At 34.2% G+C, this 19,520-nt stretch overlaps 1 protein-coding gene across 1 annotated transcript in view; it reads left to right on the forward strand.

Moving 5' to 3' along the window:
• Window position 1: 1 nt before the first annotated feature.
• Dnah3 (dynein heavy chain 3, axonemal) overlaps window positions 2-19,520 on the forward strand; it is a 36,636-nt gene continuing 17,117 nt past the window's right edge. The window contains exons 1-34 of the mRNA XM_066281348.1: window positions 2-127; window positions 235-460; window positions 2,804-2,896; window positions 4,156-4,396; window positions 4,557-4,692; window positions 6,081-6,442; window positions 6,691-7,018; window positions 7,253-7,460; window positions 7,512-7,726; window positions 7,786-7,976; window positions 8,031-8,215; window positions 9,147-9,567; window positions 10,132-10,351; window positions 10,408-10,607; window positions 10,752-10,929; window positions 11,134-11,396; window positions 11,454-11,655; window positions 11,732-12,050; window positions 12,106-12,304; window positions 12,912-13,080; window positions 13,139-13,332; window positions 13,389-13,517; window positions 13,575-13,776; window positions 14,360-14,590; window positions 14,650-14,822; window positions 15,136-15,274; window positions 15,865-16,140; window positions 16,328-16,660; window positions 16,817-17,023; window positions 17,464-17,676; window positions 17,935-18,120; window positions 18,187-18,413; window positions 18,467-18,641; window positions 19,210-19,446. Of these exons, the coding sequence (XP_066137445.1) occupies window positions 256-460; window positions 2,804-2,896; window positions 4,156-4,396; window positions 4,557-4,692; window positions 6,081-6,442; window positions 6,691-7,018; window positions 7,253-7,460; window positions 7,512-7,726; window positions 7,786-7,976; window positions 8,031-8,215; window positions 9,147-9,567; window positions 10,132-10,351; window positions 10,408-10,607; window positions 10,752-10,929; window positions 11,134-11,396; window positions 11,454-11,655; window positions 11,732-12,050; window positions 12,106-12,304; window positions 12,912-13,080; window positions 13,139-13,332; window positions 13,389-13,517; window positions 13,575-13,776; window positions 14,360-14,590; window positions 14,650-14,822; window positions 15,136-15,274; window positions 15,865-16,140; window positions 16,328-16,660; window positions 16,817-17,023; window positions 17,464-17,676; window positions 17,935-18,120; window positions 18,187-18,413; window positions 18,467-18,641; window positions 19,210-19,446 (7,257 nt within the window). The 5' untranslated portion in view covers window positions 2-127; window positions 235-255. The remainder of the gene's footprint in view (window positions 128-234; window positions 461-2,803; window positions 2,897-4,155; window positions 4,397-4,556; window positions 4,693-6,080; window positions 6,443-6,690; window positions 7,019-7,252; window positions 7,461-7,511; window positions 7,727-7,785; window positions 7,977-8,030; window positions 8,216-9,146; window positions 9,568-10,131; window positions 10,352-10,407; window positions 10,608-10,751; window positions 10,930-11,133; window positions 11,397-11,453; window positions 11,656-11,731; window positions 12,051-12,105; window positions 12,305-12,911; window positions 13,081-13,138; window positions 13,333-13,388; window positions 13,518-13,574; window positions 13,777-14,359; window positions 14,591-14,649; window positions 14,823-15,135; window positions 15,275-15,864; window positions 16,141-16,327; window positions 16,661-16,816; window positions 17,024-17,463; window positions 17,677-17,934; window positions 18,121-18,186; window positions 18,414-18,466; window positions 18,642-19,209; window positions 19,447-19,520) is intronic.

The raw sequence follows: 19,520 nt of genomic DNA on the forward strand, positions 1-19,520 counted from the left end.
TCAACAAAGTTAAAATAAAGTTTGGTGGGCTTGAAGAAATGAAAATTTTAGAAATTTTTAGTCAATTTACCATCGCGTAGAGGGCGATAATGCAATTGAAATTTGTGTTCTTTTGAATACTCTACAGGTAAACTTCTGTAGACGGAAATATTTCCCTCTATTGTTGTTATTTTCCTGACTTAAGAATATGTACTCTACATTTCTCTAAAACAGAATATATTTAATGATTTACAGATTCGATAAAGATTTTAATATATGGACGAAGCAAGTAATATCAAAAATGGTCAAAGGCACATGCCTCGACTGTCGTGGATTTCGCATACAGATCAGAATATCTCCCCCAATTTACAAAAGATTAAGGATAGTATGGAATGTCCACCATTGTTTATTAGGAAATCATGGACGCAAGGTGTTCCTGAGAAGGATTCACAAATATATTTCAAGCCCTCGGAAACGATTGGTAGGAATTGGCTAAGTAATACTGCAATTTTCCACCGCCTGTATCGACACATCGCACTGCCAAATCTACAATTTTAGTCGCTTAAGAATGCAAATTTTGTAGCTTACTAGTTTCTCATTAAAGAGGTATGCTACTGTCCACCTTCGAGAATACTGGAATTTCATATTCTTTATATTCTTAACTCAGTTCCTGCCCTTCTGTAACTTCCCATCCTGCAGAAAAATATTAAATACCTACCTATAGAACGTCCAGGATAAAAATGTCCTACTATAGCAGAAAAAAAAGACCTGGAGAAATAAATAAATGAGACAAAAAGCGTACCTTACTTAACAACAGAACATAACATTTTCAAATTAAATTAAATCCGTTAATATTCGAATGTATTCGAGATATAATCAAATCCAAAAATGGACTTTTATCGTCTACTTCCGAAAGGAGCACCCTTGCATTCCAAATCCGAAAAGGAGACTTTGGTTGTCCAGATGCGATCGGGAGCCTTTGTCTTCCAGGCCAGAGGGTTTTGGAGATTTGGAAGAAGGACTCTGATCACTTTATTGACCGTATCTGTAATGTAAAATTGTGTTTACTGCATCTCGTTAAATGAAGTCAGAGAACTGAAAAAACGAAATTGCGAAAACTCGGTTTCTCTCAAATATTTTCAATTATAATTTCGATATATGTAATTATAGATTCCTTTAAATGGAGAACTTGATTTTTTCGTGGTCATTGTAGAGCACTTTTGTTCTAATTTAATAATTCTTGTGTCTCATATGGTTAATGAGAACGCTGCTGGACAGTTTATTGCTATTCAGATTACGTTGTTGGTATTTAGTATTTTCTGCAGCAATGTAAGTTACCTTTTATCCTTTTATTTTTAATTTTAGAGTAAAAGTTACTGACAAAATTGTAAGTGGTAACGCAAATTTTTAGTAGAAATTAACGGAAGAACTGAATCCCAAGTTTCTGCTATGTGACATAAACTAGACTCTTAAATGAGGCAACTTATCCAGTGTGACCTATTTATTTTGAGATCAGTCTGTAAAAAGTTTATTGATTGTGCGATTTAGCCCGAATTTTTGTTTTAATTATAGAGCTTGATGAATTGCACATTTTCAGCAAAAACAGTTTGGTTGATACAAAATTCAAGACCTACTGTGACAGTTTCTAGGAGCAAAATTTTAATAAATCATATTAGCGATTTTTTTAGAAAAAATCTGTGCACGTCACTGGATTGACCACCTCTCAAAACGGACCTGTACAAAATTTTATTTTAAGTAATAACGATTTTGTAGATCATTTAAAAATGCACATTAGATACTTATTTTCAAAAATTTATAGTTTATAACAAATAACTTAGTTATGGTCTTAGGCTTATACAGACCCAATAAAAAAATGAAAGTTACATCACAAGAAACAATTAAAATTAATTTATTCATAATAAAGTTCATCGAAAATTTTATTTATGCGTTGCACAGTACTTCCACTTATGGGGTCTATCTGGATGTCTGATGTTGAATTTTACCGCAATTTCTGCTGCCGAGCGCACGTTGTTGCCAACAAGATGAACAATTTCTGTTTTTTCTCTTACACATAAATTTTATATAATTATAATGATTAATAATTTAATTTGTGTTAGGTACAAATAAGCTCTAATATCGATGTAGACTTTATTCATTTGAGAGTGAAACACTTCACTTGTTCTCCAGAGCATACTATGAGTTTTTGAAAATAAATAAGTACTGAGGGTGCATTTTAATTCTTCTACAAAATCGTTATTACTTAAAATTTTTCCATAAAATGTTGTAGAGGTCCGTTTTGTGAGGTGGTCAATCCAATGGCGTGCACAGATTTTTTCCAAAAACCTCGCTAATATGATTTAGCAAAATTTTGCTCCTAGAAATTGCCACAGTAGAACTTGAATTTTATATCAACTAAGCCATTTTTGCTGAAAACGTGCAGTTTATCAAGTTTTATATTAAAAAAAAAAACTGGCTAAATCGCACAATCAATGAACTTTTTACAGACTAACCCCAAAACAAATGGGTCACACTGTATGTTATTATTTGAAGAAATTCTTTCAGAAGAAATGTTCTTCATGCTGATTTAAAAAATATGAGATCTAATTATATTATTTCTAATAGTTTTTAGTTCGAGTTTTTTTATAAATAAAATTTTATACAATGAAAAAGGAGTTATAATTTTGATGATACTTTGTACTTCTTTTTCATAACTAATTTGGAAATTAATTTCGTTTAGTTGCTGAAAAAAATGGTTTAATTATCTAAGACACTGATTTAATTTAGCCACTTAATTGTATATTCACTTGAAATTTGTTATTTATAGGTTCAGCTTTTTCACCGCAAACTCAGCACCTTCGATTTAAAGATTTGCCAACTAAGAAGAGGAAAGATAGCCCTAGTCCATTGGGTGCAGATGGTAGTTATGATTCATTTCTCAGTATTATTAATAGATATTTTTCATCTTAGATGTACGTTTTCTTTGGTCAAAGAACTGCAATATCACAGGCTTACATTAGAAAAATACTTTTTTTAACCCGTTAAAATATTAATTATATTAAATATGCATATTTTAAAGGAGCTTTCAGTTCGATAGTAGTGCAGTTGATAACGAAAATTTGGCATTTCGCCCATATATGTTATCGACCAAAACAATAATCTTTTTGTTAAATTTATCCCTCTAGTGGATATAATTAGCTGTTTCAAAAATTGATTCGCCCTATGATGAAAAAATGTAAATTTTTTCACGTGATTAACTCTATCTAGGAAACTTGAAAATTTTCTCTCTTCTATATTTTTGACAGTAAACAATCTTTAGGGTTATACACTGTGTTTTTTTCAACTGCTCATCCAGGCTATCAATTAACATTATATCGTTACGGAGAAATATTTTATATTAATTTTATTTAGCTGTATGAATGAAGAGTAAAAAGAAATGAGGGACAAACATTTGTAAAAATACAGATCTTGCTGTATGTTGAACGAATAATTTTTCTTAGCGTATAATTGCAAGCATTCTTTTAAAATTGGTCCTATTTTGAACGGAAGGCCGCCATGCTTTAGTACTCACGTTAATTTATCTTCGGAAACGTGTCATACGCTGACGCAATCAGTGAAAAAAAGTCATAACAGATCATTCTTTCGCCTTTCATAGACCATTTCTTCGGAATTTTTTTATTATAAATTTGTGCTCGTGCTACGTCAAAAAGGAGGGATCAAGCTAAAGAAAAACAATACCACTTCTAGACCTTTTGTATTACAATTTGTGCCTTATATGTAAATATATTAATGTAATAGAGTGTATTGAAATACATAGAATTTTTAATTAAAGCTAGTCATTTACTGATTATAATATAGAACGTTGTTTTTATTTATCAACCCATATGTGTTTTTTCTTTAGCAATTAAATTTTAATCATTAAATATCCAATATTGCACCCATCCTTTAGTGAAGTGCTATTTTCATTTTTGAGTTTTTTGAAATTTTTCTCTACATACTAAATTTTTCTAAATTAAATCTATTGTATAAATTGCTCTTTAAGCAAAGAAAGCTAAGTACCCAATTTTTAAATTTTATTTTACAATAGTTGTTTCACGCGGCGGCACACTCAATAGTAGATAACTCTCCATATATCTTTCTATGGAAAAAAATCCAAACTTAATCCTGCCATTTTGCCAGGAAAATTGAGATACCCGCCGAAGAAATCACGTAGGGAACAAGAGGTGGATCAACAAAAGCAACAAAAAATACTGCAGCGAAAAAAAGATGTTAAGGTTCCAGGGATTATAGATGCTGAATACTTACTATCAGGCCAGTGGCTGAAAGATAAAAAGGCTAAGACTGCAAAGACGGAAAAAGAAAATGCTGTCCGTAAAAAATCAGACTTAACACAATGGGAAGAGTTTCCTGATGAATCAAGGTAAATGGTATTCCAAAAGATTTTAGACCTATATACAACTCCTAACAACTAAATATTCGGACAATCTATAATTTTTATTTAAAAAAATGTTTTTAATGCTATTTCAAGATTTTTTGAAATTCTGTTATAAATAAATGTGTGATGTGAGCTATTTTTACAGAAAATTAGAAGCCTTCCAAGCAATTTTACCTAAAGACCCCGATGAACAGAAAGAATATCTTTATGCAACCATTAAGAAAGACATGGTCCCTGTCAACAAACACGACACAGAACGGGTTGTGTATTACTTGACTAAGGTCTGGTCTCAATAATGTTCCATTAAGAGCTCAACTATTAATGTACTGTCAACTTTAATATCAAGCTAGTTTCCATAGAAGGCAAAAATCCAACCAAAACCAACACTCATTCTCTATATCCACGTTTTCAAGGGAATTAGCTTGTAACAAAAGTTGGCAGCCGATATACAGGGTGTAACATAAGTGATAACTTTAATTTTAAGGAGTGATTCCTTGTCATATTTTAAGCAAAAATGTTCATATAAACATATGGCCTAACTTGCATCACTTTCGAGATACAGGGTGTTAAAGTTGAAAAAATAAATTGCGTTTTCTTTAATAGTTTTAGACTGCTTCGAAATAATTTCATGAAATTTCGTATACAGGGGTTTATTGGGATAAAAAATTCAAATTTATAGTCGATTTAGCTGTATTTTCTAGAGGGCGCTACCAGCAACGATTTCGACCCCCTGAAACCGTTGCAACTTTTTTGTGCTACCCTGTGCGCCATTTTAGAATAGAAAAATCGATTCTTTCATCTTTTCTGCTTAAAAAAGTATACTTTATTGAAGTCGCTACGAGCAACGATTTATAAGAAAAATGCATTTAAAGTTGATGCATGCACATTTTCGGAGGGTCAAAATAGTTTTTCTGCCTTACCAAATTAAACAATAATTGTTACAATGCAATTTTTAATTATTAAAAATACAACTTTCTTGTCCTTTGACTTCTTTTTGCAACTCGCTTAATTTTTGTGAAAATGAATAAAAGGTTTAGGACATCTAAGAAATTCTTATTGGTATTTTTAAGATTTAAAATGAAAACAAGTTTTTTTTTGTGGAATAAAAAAAAATCCTGTGATAAGGAAATTCCGATAATTTTTCCCATTAAAATTTACAAGATACTGTCAGTTGAAAATCATCATCAACTTTAAATGCATTTTTCTCATAAATCGTTGCTCGTAGCGACTTCAATAAAGTATACCTTTTTTAAGCAGAAAAGATGAAAGAATCGATTTTTCTATTCCAAAATGGCACACAGGGTAGCACAAAAAAGTTGCAACGGTTTCAGGGGGTCGAAATCGTTGCTGGTGGCGCCCTCTAGAAAATACAGCTAAATCGACTATAAATTTGAATTTTTTATCCCAATAAACCCCTGTATACGAAATTTCATAAAATTATTTCGAAGCAGTCGATAACTATTAAAGAAAACGCAATTTATTTTTTCAACTTTAACACCCTGTATCTTGAAAGTGATGCAAGTTAGAACATATGTTTATATGAACATTTTTGCTTCAAATATGACAAGGAATCACTCCTTAAAATTAAAGTCATCACTTATGTTACACCCTGTATAATAATTTGGCCCTTACAAGCAACACTAACTCAAACCTAATGTTATCTTTTCAGGATATTAACCGTAAAGATATACCGCCATACAGTAAAGATCTCTTCGATAACGCGAAACTAAAGATATCTAATAAATATAGAAACCTCCAGTGCTTCGAATCGATGGTATCGGCCCATGAAGCAGAGGTGCTCAAATGGTATTGTATTTACATGAGATATAACATGCTATTTTACGTGTTGCACGACCCTGCCGAATGGAAACGCCTAAAACTGGAAAGTTTTCCCAAGTTTTATCCCAGTTTAATCGTGCGTGCACCTGTTACTTGGCATGCGCAGTATTGTGTTAGCAAGCAGTTTATGGAAAGGCACTATTTCAATGGGAATATTGTAGTGCGGAAGGTCCGTGATTTGTGGTTTGAGAAGTAAGTTTACAAAGTCACTGTAAAACTATAATTTATTTATATATTTATTTGATTATTCGCATTTAATGATATCTTTTTGAATTGTTAGTTGAAAAAAAAAAAGGTTTTCTAACTAATACTTTAAGAGACGGCAGTGAAAAAGGATGGTAATGAGGCCAACTTGTATAGTTAAATAAAACTCTAGTGAAAAGTGTAGTCCCTAAAACTCCAGAAAATTCAGAAAAGTCCAGAATCCCAATAATTTTTAGATACAGCAACCTGTACATCCTCCCATTGGACACTCTTTTAGACCTGGAAAATGTCGTGGCACTGGATCCTGCCGCATTTGAATCGAAAGTGCAGAAATCGTGCCAGGCATCCAGGAGTATATTAATAAGTAACTGGCTTCCAGAATGTGCGGATATTTTCCTGGAGCACAAACAGGATTGGAGGAAGTATTGCCCTCAAAGATCCGATCAGTCATATGAATTAGTCGATGAGTTTTTCGACTGTGTTAATATGCTATTGAGTCTGCAATTGAGGTCGTTGGTAATGAGGAGTATGGCGCATTTTAAAGATTTGGTGGTGACTTATAAGGTAAGTGTGAGGAGTTATACAGAATGTTCTAAGCTCCTACAGTTATGTATTTCTTCTGATTTAGAATATCCTCAAACATTTCCCTGCATTTATAGCACCATGTATACCAGTTTCTATTTAAATAAAATGTTTACATTTATGGTGTGTTTTGAACTACCCTGTATGTTTAAAATGATGTTAACTATGTCTCTGAGGTCTCAGAGGGATGGTTTGTATGATGTATTTTTTTTAAAGCATGGTAACCACTATGGAGAGCACTATTGCGATTTAGCCTTGATAAATCTGCCAATTTTGACGGTGAAAGTTGTTCCGGTCTTGGGTACCAATCATCTAACTTTAGAGCCCTCGCTGAGCAGCGTTAAAGATTTATTACTTCGCTGTTTGAAGAAAGTGCTTGATGTGAACAAAAACATTTTGAAAATTCAGAATATTATGTTTTCAGGTATTTTATTTATATATTTTGCCTCAGAAATACTATCACTGCGATTTCCAGAGTTTTTAAACAAAGACTCTTTCTTGTATTCCGTGCATGAAAACGAAGAGCCGGTTTGCCGGATTTTTGAGGAAATTAAAATGTCTTTTGACGCGAACATTGTGGGTCCCACCAAATATTTGGTACTATATGAGAAATACTTTTATATCTTAAGCGGCCAAGCAGAAAAGGAGTTGCACGAATTTTTTGACATTCAACCTCTTCCTTATTTGAAAGTATTATTAATACTTTGTCACTTTTTGACTAAAATGAATAAACCCTTTTGTGTCTGTAGGATTTCTCCCACAAAATTCACGAATATGAGGCAATAAAAGACGAAATTATCGAGCTGCGGCGATCTGTTCCTTTGAACATGATCATGTTAGATTGTACCGATCTAAACGAGACTTTATTTAAGATTATTGACGGATTACGAATGAAGATTGTTAATTTTTTTATCGAAGAAAATCACAATTTAAACAGGAGGTTATTAAAGAGAGAGATTTAGATTTAGAATTATTGTAAATTTTAACTTTCCAGCATATGCGACCTATTTGACGAAATGTCACAGAAAGTAAGTGGAATTCCTGAAACTGTGGCAGAATTAGTGGCTTTGCAGAATTACTTAATTGAGTGTCGGGACGTAACTGTATACAATTTGAATGAGCAAATAAAGAAAACGGCAGAAAATGTCAGTTTTCTGATGGAACACGCTCATCTAAGTGGTGAGTCCAATTTTAAGTGTAATTTTATACAGGGTGTTGTGTACATAGAGTACTAAAAGTGCCGCCTAAATTTGTTAAAAATTGAAGGAAATATTTTTCATGAAAATGATGGAGAATGTCAAATATTGTTTTCAGTTGTAAATTTTTTGACGTAACAGAGCTGTATACAGAGTGAGCCATGTAGTAGATAAACAAAAAAAATTTTTTCTTATGGAAACCCATGTATATTATAACATTTTTGAGTTTTATGAATAATTCTGAACATATTTTTTGTAACATACCCATGTCTAAATTCAAAACAGTTATTATAATATTTGCGTAACATAGCAATTAGAGTGGCCTGGTAGATCGCCTGATCCCACTCCTATGGATTTTTTTTATTGAGTTATCTGAAACATGGAGTATATTTAAATAAGCTTAATAATAAAGAAGGAATGAGAAATTTGAATTACGGCTTGTCCACTGTCAGAAAATCAACACCGTGTAACCCTAAAATTTAATATTACATTAAATTATAGTGGTTTATATTGCTTTTTTTTAAGTATTAATGGTTCCATCATTATTTTTTTCTAAACCTGTTGATTTTAGATATTGATATATGTAATATATTCAAAATTTTTCAAGGAACTCAAAACCGTGATAATATGCAAGGGTTTTTAAGAGGAAAAAATAAAAAAGTATATTTTTCTACTTCTAACCCTGTATACATATGTTATGTCAAAAAATACACCAAAAAAACAATACTTGACGTATTGCAGTATTTTCATGCAGATTACGTCCTTCAATTTTTAACAAATTTATGGGAGGATCGTTTTTGTCAAAAAATATATAGGGTAATCTATTCACAATAATCGAAGTGGAGTTTTTTTGCCATATTTCCGATGCTTATTTGTTCAATTTAACATCAGAACTTTGTACACGTTTGAATTAGCCGAAGACATAAACCTCAACTGCCGAGTGTTCCTTTGGCCCAAAGACATGGAAGCGGTAATCGAATTAGCAATTCAGAGGCTGAACATGAAGAGAGACCAAGCGGAGCAAGCATTAAAAAATCGAAGAATAGCATTCGAAACGAAACTGAATTGTAATGAAAAAATTCTGAATGCCTTCAAGAAGAAAGATCCACCATTGCTGACAATTGAAGAGATGGAAGAGAATGTGCAACAAGTCGAAAATATTGTTGCCAGGTTGCAGGAGGACAAATTGGAGGCTGAGCAAATCAACGAAGAGGAACAATTGTTGGACATTGATCCCTCACCATTTTTGAATTTAGTGAATATGCTGATGATAGTGGATCCATATGACAAACTGTGGCATTCGGTATTGGAGTTCCATGAAAACTATGATATTTGGTAAATACATTGATGTCGATTATTTCCTAAAAAAAGTATAGAGTTCTTATGTATTTTATTTTTAAGGGTTATCAAGATACCTAAGTTAGGGTGAGGGTTAGATAATCTTCGTTTTTTTATCGAAACATCATGCATGCATTGTTATATTTATTATTTTTGTATTACACACAATTTTTTTAAAATAAGTTTGCCTCTACTCAGCCGCTTTCATAATTTTTTGTTTTCCCTTTGTTTTTCTTTTCCACTATTATAATCAAGATTCTTTTTTCATATTCAGTTGCAATTTATAAGTTTTTCGACTTTTTTGATTTTTAAAATTCTTTATCTTCTTCACGACACTAGTTTTTAAAATTTTCAGTGCACTAAGGTCAGTGGCATACTTTATTACTTTGGCCACATAAGAAATGTTAAGTAAATTGTTTATTTGAGATGTATTACTCAATTTTGATTTGCGATATGTTCAACTCGACACATATCAAGAATTGTTGTTTTTTCATAGTAACCGTGTATTATGCTGTCATTCTTTGCTTGGCATCAAAAGGATTTTAGTATCCTTTCCTTCAGGTATTATGGTCCGTTTGCGGGTTTGGACGCAAGTGAAATCACTGAATACGTAGATAATATGTGGAAAACTTTATGTAAATTAGCGAAAATATTCAGCGACAACCCGGGTGCTAAAAGAATTGCCGAAATGGTGCGGGCCAAAGTGGAGAAATTCAGGCAGTTTCTCCCTGTTCTACAAACCGTTTGTAACAAGGGTCTACAAAAACGGCACTGGGATAAGGTATTTGGCATTTTATCCCTCGTATTTCATCATTTTATATCACCGGAATTGAATAGATTAGCGAAATCGTCGGAATAGAGCTGGTAATCACGCCGGAATCAACTTTGAACGATATGATAGAGGCTGGATTACCAAGGTACTCGCAACAGTTGGAAGAAGTGAGTGCATCAGCAACGAAAGAGTATACCCTGGAACAGAATTTGATGAAGATGAAAGAGGAGTGGGTCGATATCGAATTCGAATGCATCCCATATAGGTAAAGTTAGAAGATATGAGATGACCAATGGTGAAAAAAGTGAAGAGTAACTCTGTGCAAATTCATATGCGTGATAGTTATTTTAATGTTACATTGTTCTTCGAAACCAAAACACATATGCTAATGTTATATACATATATTTAGAGAAACTGGAGTATACATCTTATCTGCCGTGGACGACATTCAAGTGATGATGGATGATCACATTCTCAAAGCGCAAACTATGCGTGGATCTCCATACGTGAAGGCCTTTGAGGAAGCAATGCAGGAATGGGAAGAGAAGCTTATTTCAATGCAAGATATATTGGAGGAATGGCTAAATGTGAGCTATAAAGTGTATCCGTTTCTGGAGCCCAATGTTTCAATTTTTCGAACAGCATATTGAACTCGAAATTACGCAATTTTGCCCGAATTTAACCAACCTCGTATCTTTTATGGTTATCGAGTTTCCTATAGTTGAGCTCTAGAAATAGACACTCTGTATAAAAACATTAAGCTTTGATCATTACAATAAACTATTTTAAAGTGTCAAGCTACATGGATGTACTTGGAACCGATATTCAGTTCGGAAGATATAATGAGACAGATGCCGATGGAAGCCAGACATTTTAAGACTGTAGATCGAGTGTGGAGAGCAGTACAAACGCACACTTTGAAAGACAAACACGTATTGGCTGCCACAGAATACAAAAACATGTTGACACTTTTCAAGGAGAACAATCGCCTTCTGGACGAGATCCAGAAGGGCCTAAATGACTATTTGGAAAAGAAACGTCTCTTCTTTCCACGGTAATTTGATTTCATTTACTCAATATCTCTTTCCTCAAACTAATTTCGTGACCGCAGGTTCTTTTTCTTGTCTAATGATGAATTGTTGGAAATTCTTTCCGAAACTAAGGATCCACTACGTGTGCAACCGCACCTTAAGAAGTGTTTCGAAGGTATTTACGGGCTGGATTTCACCACAGATGAGGAGATCGTCGGAATGATCAGTGCGGAAAAAGAAAGAGTCAATTTAAGTAGTAAAATAATTCCTGCTGAAGCGAAGGTATGTCCATACATTTTTTTTATTTACTAAACCCTTAACATAATAAAATTTACCATTTGGCAATTTTGTTATCTAGGGAATGGTAGAAAAATGGCTAATTCAAGTAGAGTCGGTAATGATTCAATCGCTGAAGGACATAACGAAGAAGGCGATGGACAATTATCTGGTAGTAGACCGGCCCATATGGATTCTGGCATGGCCTGGACAAATCGTGCAGTGTGTGGATCACATAAGGTGGACCACAGACGTTACCGCCTCGATATTTAATGGCAGTTTATCGGAACAAGAGAAAATCTATTCCAAACAGATCGAATCCTGCATCAAAATGGTGCAGGGTACCTTGAAGCCCAATAATCAGGTGACGGTAGAAGCACTCATCATTATCAATGTCCATTGTTAGTCGGTAAGCAATTTTAAATTCTAGTGATTTTGATTGGGAATCATTTTTAGGTAAAGACATTGTAACGAAATTAAGAGAGTTGAATGTCACGTCTGTGGCCGATTTTAATTGGATTTCTCAGTTGCGGTATTACTGGAGGTCTGACGGTGTTAGCGTTTGCATGATTGCCACCGAAGTGATGTACGGGTTTGAATATCTGGGCAATACCGGACGTTTAGTAGCCACACCGCTCACAGACAGATGTTACAGGTGTAATAATTTAGTTTTTTTTCCATTTTTTTTTTCACACAAAAAAAACAAGACTAACGAATACTACAGATAACCAGGAAGGCAAAGACCACTATCGATTCTCTCTACCATTTAATATATATATATATATATATATATATATATATATATTGTTACGGATTGGAAATAATTGCCATCGATTTCATAGAAAATGCCATATTTTCTTTAGGAGGGTCATGGAGTGCTGGCCGCTACTGTTTTAAACCCCTATAGGACAGGAAAACCCTTGTTTAACTTAATCAGCTTACTTTCCGATAGTAAAATAACTTCCCGAAACCTCTCAGAAATACTTGCACATGCGAAAAAATGCAAAAGATAAAACAGTTTCTGAATCGAACATAGATTTAGATTTTTGAGACACCGAGCAAACAGTGATGCACCACAAAAAAGTGTCGGGTGAAAAAATTATACTTGTCCTAGAGAAAGAAATGCCCTATATGTATATTTTAACGTTTAAACGTGACGAAATGAAAAGTCATGATTTAATATTTTTTCTTGGATCATTCACAATAATCATTTAGGACCAGAATAGAAGTTATGCTCTGCTTTTAGCATTAAATTTTTCCAGAACTCTTATGATGGCATTGAAATTGAATTTGGGAGGTGCTTCCGAAGGCCCAGCTGGGACGGGGAAAACCGAAACTTGCAAAGATTTAGCGAAAGCCGTTGCAAAAAAGTGTGTAGTTTTCAATTGTTCCGATGGTTTAGATCACAAAGCTCTGAGTAAATTTTTTAAGGTACGTCTCAACTTGCGAAAAAATTTTTTAATATAAAATATTCACGATAATTCTACAGGGTTTGGCACAAGCAGGTGCATGGGCATGTTTCGACGAGTTCAACAGAATTGAGTTGGAAGTGTTATCAGTTGTTGCACAGCAGATTTTAAACATTCAAATGGCAATAGCCTCGAAACTATCAAAATTTGTATTTGATGGAACTGAAATTACCTTGGACCCCACATGCACAGTTTTCATTACGATGAATCCTAGGTAGAAATCTTTGATAAGTTTACTTTTGCGCAAAAAACTTAAATCTCTTCGTTTAGTTACGCTGGACGACAAGAATTGCCGGACAATTTGAAGGTGTTATTTAGGACAGTGGCGATGATGGTCCCCGATTATACGATGATCGGTACGATTTCATTGTACTCCTACGGTTTTGTACAAGCGCAAAGGTCAGTGCCTTTGTTGTTGCATTTTATTCATCCCATATAATTTTCTTCGTTGGACAGCCTCGCTGAAAAAATCGTCCACACCTACAAATTATGTTCGGAACAGCTCTCTTCTCAGAACCACTACGATTATGGGATGAGGGCTGTCAAGTCAGTTTTGCTTACCGCGGGGACCTTGAAAAAAGCTTTTCCTAAAACTGAAGAAGCGCAAATAGTCCTAAAAGCGATAATAGACGTCAATTTGCCCAAGTTTTTAGCTCAGGTTCCTGCACGAACCCCAGCAGGGTATACAGGGTATCCATTTTTGGAGCCAAAACAACCATGCGAATCTCGGTAACTAGGAAAAATATGAGATCGATTAAGTTAGAGCAAATTTGAGTCAATTGGGGTTCAACAATATATCAGTTTAAAATTTGAATAATATCGATGGATTTCGGAGGTATTCGAAAAAAATTTAAATTTTGGTAAAAAGTGTTTTTATTTTCCTCAGATTTCCACCTAACTGCAGAATTGCACCTTGACACATGATATATCATCGCAACCAAAAAAAGCAGCCGAATTACAAAATGTGAAGATCCAAGATGACACCCATGAGATAAAATCAAGGCGATGATTTTTAATGTAACATCTCCAAGTTGTTGACGAAGAAAAATTACAACGTTAAAGTGTTAATCATTTTGATTTTATTTTCCAACTGAGCTTAGAAAAAAATAAAAACATTTTTGTAAAATTTTCAATTTTTTCGAATTTCTCCGTAAGTCATCAGAATTTCGGATGGAGATCCTCATGGTTCAACTCTAAAAACGGACATCCTCTATACTTTACATGCAGTATAAATTTTCTAGGACGTTCCTTTGTTCATTGGTATTTATCAAGATCTGTTCCCGAATATCGAAGAACCGGCTTTCGAACGATCTGACTTAATTGAATGTTTGATTTCCGAAATAAAGTTCAGAAATCTTCAACCCACTCCATGGTTTATCGATAAGTGTATGCAGATTTACGAAATGATTTTGGTGCGGCATGGTTTAATGATTGTCGGCAAACCTATGGGTGGCAAAACTAGCGCCTATCAGGTCTACTTTAGTGCACATAACGATTAGAAGGTCACCTAAATTATTTTTCCAATTTTTAGGCTCTGGCTGATAGTTTGGGAAGACTTTCCAGTCGTCAAAATACGAAACTAATCGAATACAGCGTGATTTATAGAATAATTAATCCAAAAGCCATCACGATGGGTCAGTTATACGGGCAGTTTGATCCTGTCTCATATGAGTGGTCTGATGGAGTCTTGGCTAATACCTTTAGGTAAGTTCTAAATTTTTTTAATTTTCAGATATTTCTAATTTCTTCAGACTGATTCATTGGAAAGCGAACACACATTTTTATCACATATATCACTCTTATTAATGTGATTTGCTTATTTTTTTAAATAAATTTTTGCATATTCTGCCAAAACGTGAACAAATTGAAACAATTTGGCCTGGTTTTTTCACATAGGTTTTTCGCATAGATATTTGGAGCAAAAGCTGAATGCTTCTTGAAAGCGCAGTTGTTTGAAAACCACCGATAAAACTGTAATAATGGCACCTGATAGAATAGAATCTTATTATTGTTTTAGAGAATATTCAAATAGCATAACTCCCGATAGAAAATGGATTTTATTCGACGGCCCTGTGGATGCCGTATGGATCGAAAACATGAACACAGTTCTCGACGATAACAAGAAATTGTGCTTAACGTCAGGAGAAATTATACAAGTATGTTTTAAAAAAAGAATAGTTAACATGTTTTTTATCATTGAGATATTAATATAAAATAATAAAAAAGCTGAAGAAAGGGAATGTTGCTCCGGGCTTTTTTCCATCTGTTCCCCGAGCCCCTAATTATTTTTGGAATTGTTCGAAGTATTGTGGTATTGTTTGTAAGGGATGATTAACCACCTCAAAAGAAGTGGACTGTACGATATAATTTTCTTTTGCAAAATGATTGGCTAGAATTCTTGAATGAGATCCCTTTAGCTGTATGTATGTCGACAAATGTGAGATTTGCAAGATAGCGCACCGCCTCACTTTAATCGTTTAGTAGGTCAGTATTTGAACGATGCGTTTCGATATCAATAAATTGGTCGGGGTAGTAGTACTCCTTGGCCTCCTCGTTCATCCGATCTGATACCTCTCGATTTTTATTTATGAGACCTTATGAACAACATGGCATAAACCAATAAAGTATATGACGTCGAACATATTTTATTGGCGTGTTTTTACTTTAATCGACAGTTTTTGTGTTGGTTAATCAACTCTCAAGATTAAAATCACAAGAAGCTATATTCTGTGAAACTATTTTCTAGATGTCGACAAAAATGAATTTAATTTTCGAGTCAACCGATTTGGAGCAAGCCTCACCCGCTGTAGTTTCGCGATGCGGAATGATTTATATGGAGCCTCATTTATTAGGATGGAAGCCACTTATGGATTCATACGTGACTACTCTCGAAAACATCTTACTGCCAGAGCAAATTGAAATTTTAATCGAGTGTACCGAGTGGCTGGTACCTCCGTGTCTCGAATTTATTAACACCAAGTGCAAGAAATTCGTGGAAACATCCGACACACACTTGTTCTATGTTAGTAGTATACTCGGGGCCGGTTGTATACCATAATTTTAAACTTGAATTCATGATTCGAGGTTGTACGCATATTTTTATCTTTATCTCTCTGCTTTAAATTAAAATTAAGGTAGTTGGGTATACAGCTGAACCTTATTGCGTATTATATAAGAATCAACAATAACGTTGGCGTGTATTATTGTAGTCGTTTATCAAACTGTTGAGATGTTTGCTGAAGGAGGAGAACCAAATTAGCACTCTTTGGATGCAGTGCGTGTTTCTCTTTTGCCTAGCTTGGGGTTTTGGATCGACCCTCACGAACGAGGGTCGCAAATTGTTCGACGCGTTCTATCGGAAATTACTACAGGGACAGAACAAGAAAAATCCCAAACCAAAGTCCTTTAAACTATCCAAGAACCAGATATTTCCAGATAGATCTGATATTTTTGATTATTTGTATGACAAGAAGAATAATGGAACGTGGATCACATGGAGCGACACTGTGGATAAGGTGCAGCAGATACCGCCAAACGCCAAAGTAAACCACAGTTAAATATATGTTAAATTGCACGGACAAAATGTGTGATTGTCAGTTTATGGGCACTGTTGATTTTTTCTTAATTTCTTAATTTTTTTAAATGGTTTTTAAGTAGTTTAATTATCTTTTCTGAGTTATTTAAATATCTCATTTCAGCCTACTGATCTGATTATTCAGACAAATGCATCATGTTGTCAGAGATATTTCTTGAAAACATGTTTAACAAATAGTATACCCATTCTCTTTATTGGACCCACCGGAACTGGGAAAACGGCCGTGATTTTAGATCATTTGTTAAATCTCCCCAGAGAAAAGTTTCTTCCAAACGTGGTCAATTTTAGTGCGAGAACCACCTCATCTATGGTAAGTAAATATGTATCATACTACGCATTTGAAGGTCCGTGAATAAAATACGAAACAAGAAATTTGAATTTGAATCGACAGAAAAAATTTATAATAACCAGCACATTTAAAGGGAAAGATCAAGTACAATCTCTTAATACAAATTATAGTTTTGTAATAGGCAGTTCATATAGGCCTTGGAGAAGGTTACATCAGTTAAGGGTATTGAAAAAATTAGAAGTCTGTAGAAAACTGAAAGTTAGATTTTAGACCAGTTTAGGTATTTCAAAAACTTGTATTTTGAATCAGGGTAATACATTTCTCAGAATTTTAACACCATGTAACATAGTTTAAAAATGAATCTGTGACCACAGAGGGATCGTTTTGCAAAGTAAACGTTTGGAGAACAACAATGTAAAACATCTCGTTAAGAATTTTGAAACGTGTTTGTTTTGAGATAGACTCAAGAAATGGTAATGTCCAAGCTGGATAAGCGGCGCAGAGGAGTTTATGGGCCCTCAATGGGGAAGAAGTGTATTCTTTTCGTAGATGACTTGGGTATGCCTCAAAAAGAAACACATGGAGCGCAGCCTCCCATTGAATTACTGAGACAATGGTTGGATCACGGGCATTGGTTCGATAAAGACACCTCTATATTGCAATTAGTTGATGTGGTAAGTTTATCTAAATACCGAATATAATATGAAATATTTCACATATGTCAGTATCCATAAAAAAGGTTTCTAATGAATAAAAATATGCTGTGTGCTATGGAAAAATGCTAATTACTCGATGAAATTGTAGAATTTGAAAATATGGCCTGTTGTCTCACAACAATTTTATGATGCAAAAACACCAATTAAAAATCTCTGTAGTTTATTTTGCGCAGCAATAACTGTTGTATAGGTCTCATTAAGGTGAATAATTTGTAGTTATTCGTTGGTGCCATGGGTGTGCCTGGTGGAGGTAGAAACGAAATTACCGATAGATTTTTGAGACATATGCAATTTATCAGCATAGATGCCTTCGACGACAGCACCTTAAATAAGATCTTTTCAACCATCCTAGAGTGGCAGTTCAGTAAGGGATACGTAGAAGCTTTGCAGCGAATGGCGAAGGTTTTAGTAGATCATACTCATTCAGAAATCACTTAAAAAAAAAAAATTCCAAAAAAAACTTTATAGTTCTCGGTTAGCGCCACAAACGAAGTATTTAGGGAGGCCACATTGAAGTTCCTCCCCATCCCTTCGAAATCCCACTACACGTTTTCATTGAGGGACTTTTCACGTGTTGTTAATGGACTGCTAGCTATACCACCTTCCAAAATGGGTGATCAGAATAAATTTATTCGATTGTGGGTCCATGAAATCTACCGAGTGTTTTACGATAGACTTGTGGACGATGACGACAGGTAAAATTTCCTCATTGCTTATATCTTTTGTGTCTAATGTTCCTGACTTTTAGGGAGTTGCTGTTTAAGATAGTAGTTCAGGCGTGCTATCAGAACTTCCGCCAACCGATGGATAAAGTTTGCGAGTCTCTAGTGCCGGAAGATGAACAATTTGGGCCTCAACATATTCGAAATTTGTTTTTCGGAAACTATATCGAACCGGACGCGAAGCCGAAGATTTACGACGAAGTAGGTATTTACCTGGAAAGTTTATAGTTTGCTATAAACGTGTATAAAATTACAAAATATTTTCTATTTTGACGTTCCATTGCTGAATATTTCTGAACGCATCCTCGGAATTAAGGAGACCTTTGGGGTTTCCACAGAAAGTTGAGATGATATATGTGTGTGGTTCCCTCTTTTTGTCTTTCCCTCCATTCTATTTTTTATGTTTGCTGATGCCGCAAAGTAGAAGCAGTTATAGCCCAACATCTTCGTTCCATTTCTTCCTTCTTTTACTTGACTCTTTTGTTGGAATTTTCCCACACTAGAGAACAATCTCAAGCAAGAAAAAAAATTGAAAGGAACCTCTTTTTATAACATGACGGATTTATATTTGTTAATTAAAAATCCTCTTTTGTTCGAAGAGAAAATGCTTTATTTGCAAATACGACGAAAATTAGTTTTGGGCTTTACTCAGGTTTATTTAGAAAATAAAAAAATTACATTTAACGATCTCTCAACACATACTTTTCCTCCAATTCTCTTCTTAATATTACAAAATACTTCGAGAAAAGTCTGACCAATTTATTTCCAGATTACTGATATGGACCTCCTTGTAGAGAAAATGGAATATTATCTCAGCGAGTACAATATGACTTCTAAATCTCCCATGAACTTGGTTATGTTCAAGTTTGCCATTGAACACATATCCAGAGTTTCCAGAGTACTACTTCAGCCCAATGGAAACGTATTGTTGGTCGGAGTCGGAGGTTCGGGGCGTCATAGTTCAGTGAAATTAGCCAGTGCCATGTCTGAATATCGTGTATTCCAGGTATTTTTTTTTCAGTCTAAAAAAAGTCTCTATAAATTCCTGCTTTTCTTTGTTTCCATAAAATTTTATTATAT

This window comes from Euwallacea fornicatus, chromosome 4 (assembly GCF_040115645.1).
Source record: "Euwallacea fornicatus isolate EFF26 chromosome 4, ASM4011564v1, whole genome shotgun sequence".
Classification (NCBI taxonomy): Eukaryota; Metazoa; Arthropoda; class Insecta; order Coleoptera; family Curculionidae; genus Euwallacea; species Euwallacea fornicatus.